This window comes from Sinocyclocheilus grahami, unplaced genomic scaffold (assembly GCF_001515645.1).
Source record: "Sinocyclocheilus grahami isolate Dianchi unplaced genomic scaffold, SAMN03320097.WGS_v1.1 scaffold1239.1, whole genome shotgun sequence".
NCBI classification, from domain to species: Eukaryota; Metazoa; Chordata; class Actinopteri; order Cypriniformes; family Cyprinidae; genus Sinocyclocheilus; species Sinocyclocheilus grahami.
Genome location: NW_015506418.1, coordinates 148,150 through 156,027, shown reverse-complemented (window position 1 = coordinate 156,027; position 7,878 = coordinate 148,150). Strand labels below are relative to the sequence as shown.

The following is a 7,878-nucleotide window of genomic DNA, read 5'->3' as shown; positions in this document are numbered from 1 at the left end:
ATCATTTACACAGATGGAAAGTGATTATTCATGAAACACTCTCTCTCTCTCTCTCACACACACACACACACACACACACACAGTCATTTATTGCTGCTTTGTTGCGTGTGTTTAGACAGGCAGACAATATGGGCGACTTCTGTTTGAAACAATTGCTAGGATTTCTTCCCTCATAAGGAAACACTCGCTGCTATAATTAGCATCAGTTTGACTTTCACCCAGAGAGCTGAACGAGTCTCTGAGTTCAGGAGCCGGTTCATCACGACGGCTGGATTACCGACACGTCTTTCTGAATTCATTTATCTACTCGATCTTCATGTTTTTGTGATTGTGTGAAATGGTTTATGATCACAGGTCTGTCTGTTGTTTACATGTGGACTGGGGCTAGTTGTCACACTGGTTGTTACAGTGAATTTCTGTATAGACTATAAAGAAATCTACTGAACATTGTCTGAAACTGACTCCTGTCTGTGGATGAAGCACTAAAAGGCCAAAGTTTTGCGTTACTGACACCACTGCAGATTTTGCTGTTCAGTGTCCAATAAGAGGAGAGTTACTGAGCTGGTTCCGTGTAGAGTAAAGGTGATGATACACGGGGCAACTTTGAGCAATGTTACTGTCAACGGGCAAGCAGGTGAGAAAGAGCCCACAACCGATCTGAAGTACCCAGATAGAAATTTGTTGCCCATTCTCAATGAAAGTGTCTAAGCAACATTGCTGAAAAGGTTGCCCCGTGTATCATCACCTTAAATCAGTTTATTACACCACTGATGTGACTGGATGTGTGCTGGACTAACACAGACCTCCGTCTCAATCTCTTTTGTTTTGTAGAAATGATTTATATGATGATACACATAATCGGGCACATTTTAGTTTGGGGATGAATTCTAACTATTAACTAGAACTTTCGCCTCAAACTCCTAATTTGCTGTTTATTAATAGTTAGTTAGTTAGTTAGTTAGTTAGTTAGTTAGTAAGGTAGTTAAGTTTAGGAATGGGGTGGATTAAGAAATCTAAAATATGGTCATGCAGAATAAGGCATTAATATGTGCTTTATAAGTACTAATAGACAGGCAATATGCCAGTAATGTGCATGCTAATAAGCAACTAGTTCAGGGGTGGCGAACGTCAGTCCTGCAGAGTTTTGCTCCAGCCCTAATCAAACACACCTGAACAAGCTAATTGAGGTCTGAAGGGTTACTAGAAAGCTACAGGCAGGTGAGTTTTTTTAAATTTTATTTAGGGTTGGAGCTGAACTCTGCAGGGCTGCAGCTCTCCAGGACCAGAGTTCGCCACCGCTGAACTAGTTAGTAGTGATAATTGGTCCTTAAAATAACGTGTTACCAAATAATCAAATCCGTCAGTTTAAAGGAAAAATGTATACAAATCATTTTAAATAAACGAGGGCAGATTGACTCTCGAAGCTCCATCGTGTGTCTGACTGAACGCTGAAGACGGTCGCATGTATTTTTGGAAATGGAGAGAAGCATTTCTCAGTGCGGTTAAAACTCATCGTCTTAATTTAACACTGAGGCAAATCTCCACAGACGTGACGGCGAACTGCAGTCAACCGACCGTAACACAGCTGCTATACACTCTCTCTCTCTCTCTCTCTCATACACGCGCACACTCACTCATATGCACACACACACAGCACTTGACATTGAGAGCATAGGTCATAATTTAATTTTGTAATGAGCACATACATTTGTTCATGATGATGAATCCAGAATATTCTAAATGCTTAATTTGCATAAAGGCACCCAAACGATGTCCATATACAGTCTTTCTGTACAGCCTCACCTGTCTTCACCTCCAGAGCAGCAGTGAGGCTCTACAGTGGTTTTGTTCATGTTTCATTCACAGTAAGATCTTCAAATAATAATTGTGCTTTTCACCACATGCTTTGAATCCCAGCTGTGTGTTGGCATGTCACTCCTTATTTTATTTGGTTTTATTTTTTCACTTTTTTTTTTAAAGATGACTTGTAACATCACTGAGTATGTGATCTCTTGCTTTTCTAGTAAATTTACATGTTAGTGTTAACTTACTGATGAACCATGATTTCTGTGTGAAATGTCGCTACTCTGATTTTAATCTCAGATAGGTGTGTGTGTGTGTGAGAGAGAGAGTGTGTGTGTTGGTTAGCGAATGAGACTAAAGTATTTGTGGAGCTGTGCAGTGAGGCCTGAGATGTTGATGAAGAGTTTAAACATAGCACTTTCTGACTGTTTCCACTCAATCTCCAAAAGAACAGAATAAATGCTGCTTCACTTTCGTTTATATACTTCAGTTTGACTGTGTGAGAGAACTTTTACAATGTCATTCAATCATGATGTAAGTTGTGCTTCCTTTTGGTCGAGATCCAAGAACCTTCAGTATCCAAGGCTGACCAGAGAGAGAGAGAGAGAGAGAGACACACGAAAGTAGTACCGGCATATATGATATGATATTTCGCAATTGTTTTACAGTGTTAATTTACATTTATTTCGTTGCTAAATGGTGCGATTGGACAATCAGAATCAAGTATTCTAGGGAGGGGCGGGGGGGAGGGGGGGGGGGGGGGGGGGGGGGGGGGGGCTCTTATCTCATGCCTGCAGGCACTTTTTTTACTCTTATCAACATCACCATATTGTACCAGTACATCCTCCTGTCCAGCAGAGAGCGGAAAATCTCTCTCTCTCTCTCTCTCTCTCTCTCTCTCTCTCTCAATACTAGTTCAGCTCAACTGGTATCCAACTAGAGCACCATGTCTATTGGTGATTTGGGGGGGGGGGCTGATGGAGAGAGAGAGACGGGCACACATGCATCACTTTTACATCAGCGCATGTTCCAGTCGGCCGTCATTCCCGCAGTGAGGTCATCTCTCCAGATCTCTGATCTTCACTGAATGCTGGAGAAACTTGTGGAGAACAGCGCTCAGGAAGAGGAAGGAAGAGCGAGGAGACGTGTGGTGGAGAGCGAGGGTGCGATCGCTTCACAGACGGCGTGAACGAAGACAACAGAGAAAGTGACCACAAACACGGTGAGTGACCGACGAGATCTCGCACCGCAGCAGACGCTCTGTTTGTCTGATCACCACTGATTCACGGCTTATTCTTCATAAGCGATGCTGACACTCGGAATAACTTCATACATTTATTCAGAACTACTGACACATGTTGGATATGAAACGAGAACAAACTCATTTGAGAATCAGAAAGTTCTTGTAAACTGACATGGACATTTAAAAGACTCAACGACAGAATCAGACCTTTGGAAAGAGAGAGAAACGACGGAGGAACGGTTGGAAGAAACGTGACCCGTGAAAAGCGTGATGTTTCCTGTGAGTGAAAACGCATGGAGCTTCCAGAATGTCAAGTGCATGTTGTGTTAAGGATCGGACTGGAGTAGATCATTATGAAAAATAAAGTTAATTAAACTGGACAGAAAGAGGAACCAAATGTGAACAATAACAGCCGACATTTAAAAGAGGGAAACGTGAAGGAAAGCCTGTTAAATCGCTCTGTGTCTGTGTGAGGATGTTCATTGATAGACTTCTCGATCAATCAAAGACTGACATCAGTACTAATCGTTAGACAGCAGGACGACTGATATGTGATATTTGCATAATACAACACAAGCAAGCACTGTTAGCAGCTGTTCCTGGTGATCTCAGAAAGGCAGATACTAACATTAGTACCAAATGCAGAAAGACTTGTCGTAGATATGTACCTCTTTGAGATTTTTTGCTGTCATGTCCACTACATTAACTTCTGTTCACTCTGATTCAGTGAATGTTTTAGCAGTGAATGTTTGTCAGTCACAGAACTGTGTGAACTGAACTCGATGAAATGCTCAGAAGTGGAGTGACACTGGATTCACCTGCAGTGTGAACGCGAATCTTAAGGCCCCCATATACTCGGGGCAAAGTTACAGCATCCCCAGAGCACACCTACATATGTGACCCTGGAGCACAAAACCAGTCATAAATGTCCATTTTTCGAAATTCAGATTTATACATCATATGAAAGCTGAATAAATAATCTTTCCATTGATGTATGGTTTGTTAGGATAGGACAATATTTGGCTGAGATACAACTATTTGAAAATCTGAAATCTGAGGGTGCAAAAAAAATCGAAATATTGAGAAAATCATCTTTAAAGTTGTTCAAATTAAGTTCTTAGCAATGCATATTACTAATCAAATTAAGTTTTAATATATTTATGGTAGGAAATTTACTAAATATCTTCATGGAACATGATCTTTACTTAATATCCTAATGATTTTTGGCATAAAAGAGAAATGTATAATTGTGACCCATACAATGTATTGTTGGCTATTGCTACAAATATCCCCCAGCGACTTAACACTGCTTTTGTGCTGCAGGGACACATATTACATACTCGCTACAGACCAGTGGTAGTTCAAAGGTGTTTACAAACTGAAGTGAACTTTTCTGGTTTGGCAAGCGGTTTCGAACTCCGTTTATTTAGAGTTTGTTTCAGGAGTTCAAAACAGCCAAACTGAACTTTCCGACAAAGCTCGCTCCAGCTGGCAAACACAAAAGGCCCTTTCGCACCGCTTTAGTTCCAGAACTAAATGTACGGTACTAAAGTACTGGGACGATTTTGCGGGTACTATTTCCCAGTACCATTTAAAGGGTTGCATTCGCACCGAGAGTGTGTACTAAGTGACGTAAGTCGGTCGACAGCGTCGTCAACGTTAACAACAGGAGGATGGAGGAGGCTGTGATCGGAGCTGTGTTTGTTGTGTCTCACGGGTTTCACAATAATGGACATGGAAAGTCGACGTATACGTAAAGCGATTGAAAGAACGGAAAGGAGGACTAAGAATCTCCAACCACAACTGGCAGTGCTACATTTGCTATGAGTGCCTGCACTTCAGCGTCCGTCCATCTATCGCGGTTCTCCATACTTGCGAAATAAGTTGACATGTTTACACGGCGTTTTAAATCATGGCGGGTGAGGGCGTTTTCATACGCGTTTGGCCAATCAATGTCTACTTGCATCACGATTAGTACCAGTTGTGCTGGTTAGACCCTGCTCCGGAGTAGCAGCTAATTTGGTTCTCGAAAAAGGCAGTCCGGTACTAAAATCGCGCCCAGTTCCGGCGGTGCGAACACTCCGAAAAGTGGGTAGCTCCACAATTAGTTCTGGTACTATGAAAAGGTTCCTGCGGTGCGAAAGGCCCTAAACTTAGTCCTGGCCTGTTTTTGTTTGAAATGAAGTCACACCAGTTTGTTCTTCATATATTGGGGACTTTATATTATCATCCCGCCCGTTTGAAACCAAACCGTTTTGTTGTTTCAGAACCGAACAGAAGCGGATTGATCTGCAGACTTCCACACGAGGAGCGATGAGAAGAAGCTGAGAACATCAGGAGAACTCGTCAGTCTCGGGTCATGATGGAGAAGAACGAGCCAGCCATCTCGCCCTCCTCACCGTCTCCGTCTGTCCTCCAGAACGTCAGCCCTGCTCGCATGAGTTCGCCCGAGGCTAATGCGGCTTGTGACGCAGAGAGCCCTACGGACAGCAGGCCCAGCGCAGCGGAACCAGAGGCCACTGGAGCCAAGCCCCGGCCGAGCCCCCCCGTCACGTCCCTCCCGCCCAACATCCCGGTCATCAGCCTGGCTCACAGCAAACCCCCCCTGCCTCCCCTCTCCATGCTGACGGCCCTGCACCCCGCTCCGCGCCTCCTTTACGGCCCCACGGAGCTGCGACCCGCTGCGGCCCTCCTGCCTCCGCCCTTCCTGCAGACGCACCCCTTCATCAGCAGGTGAGGCGAGATCAGACCCACAATTATCTCCACTGTTATATTCCTTCATAGGACGAGAAGAAAGAGCATCTTCATTTGTGCGTTTCATGGTGGAAATAAATCCGCACCTGATGCTGTTGTGCTCAAGCTAGGGTGTTGCTATGAGGTTGCTAGGGTCTTCTGGTGGTCACTAGGGTGTTCTGGGTTGGTGGTTTTCTGGTGCAACCAGTGAAAATGGTGCATCTGATCGGCGCACACTCTCCTCCTCAACACGTGATTTGAGGAATCATTCATGTCTGGAACACAGACACTACAGGATGATGCGCACAGGTTAACAGTCAGTCTTATTTAGCATCAGAGTAAAGAACAAACTGATGTTACGTTCTCTCGTAGACCAGTGACTTGCTGAAACTACAGCTTGATCTTTCACCTCCGTTAGTCTCAGTTTTGTCTTAAAGCGCTGCAGACAGAATGATCTATCTGAGCTGAATGGCTGTAATGAGGACAGAACGGCGACCGTCACGTTTGTCCAATCAGTCATCAGACTCTCAGGACTGCTTTTATAGATTTCTCTTCCACATTCATCTCCTCATGTTGCAGTGTTTTCTCTCTTCTCTCTCAGCTCTTTCCTCGGACCATCTGGGAGCTTTGGGATCTTTGGGAATGCTCGTATGAAGAGACGGCCGTCCACACACTTCGAACTGGAGCTCAATGATGGTACACCATTTCATTCATGGAGTTATTTACAGCTTTCACGCTCTTCTTAAGCCGTGGTTCATCATCGTCATAGATTAAACCAGATGAATCATGTGTCTGTGCTCAGCTGTATCTCACGTGTGGTTTTCCTTCAGGTCCTCCTCAGAAGATGGCTCGGCGCGTCTTCACTAACAGCCGCGAACGCTGGCGACAACAGAACGTAAATGGTGCTTTCTCTGAGCTCCGCAAACTCATCCCGACCCACCCGCCTGACAAGAAGCTCAGCAAGAACGAGATCCTGCGCCTCGCCATGAAGTACATCAACTTCCTCGTGCAGCTGCTGAAGGACCAGACGGGCGATCAGGCGTGTAAAGGCACAACGGGGGGTGTGGAAGACCGGGAGAAGGATGGAAGTGAAGCTTTGGGAAGCAGCAGCTCCCCGTCCCGTAATAACAGAGACTCCACGGACTCCATGACGGTGCTGACGGCGTCGTCGGCCTCCAGTTGTTACGGTGACACGGACAGTGAGGAGAGTACGGGGCCACGGCCCTGCGGCGTTGAGACGAAACATGGCGGCAGCGGGATCACGGAGAAGGTTCAGGAACAGATTCTAGCAGTCACAGCGAGCAGCTACCAGCGGTGACCAGCTCTAACCAACCTCAAACTGACATGCAGCATATAAACTCTCATAGAAACCTTGCGTGGAATGTCAGTGAATTTACTTCCTGTGCGTTTTTGGATTGGGTTAAATTCATGGCTTGTATTCCGGATCCATGTTTCATGTGTCGAGTTAGCCGCGTCACGTGATCCTTCATGTCTGCAACTTCTCCATTTAATTTCCTCTCACTGATATTTCGAGGAGGTATACGTGCGGCTCAGTCAGGGAATAAATAGAGTTTGTGGGTTCCTGGTGTGATCAAGGGTACCTCAAACTTCACATCTACGACTGTCTGAAGCATTCTGACTGGATTATTTAATAATGTATTGATCTTTTGAAAGCATAAATGCTAAATGGAGTAAAAGGGACAACAGCTCAGGACTGTCCCGTGGGCCTCTGAAGACCTGCAGCATCTGATGGGAAATATTCTGATGGCAGCTCACATCACACTCTGATCACTGTCTTATCTTTGTTTGCTCCGTCTGTAAGAAGCTGTAATTATGTGGCTTGCGTTCTACTGATTTTGGTGTGAATAAATTAAACATGATTGTTTCAGATTTTTGTCTCGTTTTCACTTCCTAATAAATGTAGGAAGCTTTTAGCACTGGTGCAACATAATGAAGAGCAATGGATGAGGATTACGTGTGTAAGTGACCCACAGAGGATGATAAATGTCGTGCAAAACATGCCATGTTATTGTCTGTTTCGTTTTACTAGTACAATCAGTTATTGGGGGGTAAGCATTGCTTCAACCAAGTCAAATGCT

The 7,878-nt window shown here is 44.6% G+C and overlaps 1 protein-coding gene across 2 annotated transcripts; it reads left to right on the top strand.

Annotated features, from left to right (window-relative positions):
* Positions 1–2,781: 2,781 nt before the first annotated feature.
* On the top strand, positions 2,782–7,638 carry lyl1 (LYL1 basic helix-loop-helix family member). 2 transcript variants are annotated; one of them, XM_016254350.1, is made up of 4 exons: positions 2,782–3,025; positions 5,314–5,779; positions 6,381–6,475; positions 6,610–7,638. In XM_016254350.1, exons 2-4 carry the CDS (start codon positions 5,406–5,408, stop codon positions 7,095–7,097), a joined length of 957 nt encoding a protein of 318 aa, XP_016109836.1. In that variant the 5' UTR covers positions 2,782–3,025; positions 5,314–5,405; the 3' UTR covers positions 7,098–7,638. The 2 variants fall into 2 exon arrangements, with proteins under 2 accessions (XP_016109836.1, XP_016109837.1); XM_016254351.1 differs by lacking the exon at positions 2,782–3,025 and adding an exon at positions 3,226–3,325.
* The last annotated feature ends 240 nt before the right edge of the window (positions 7,639–7,878 follow it).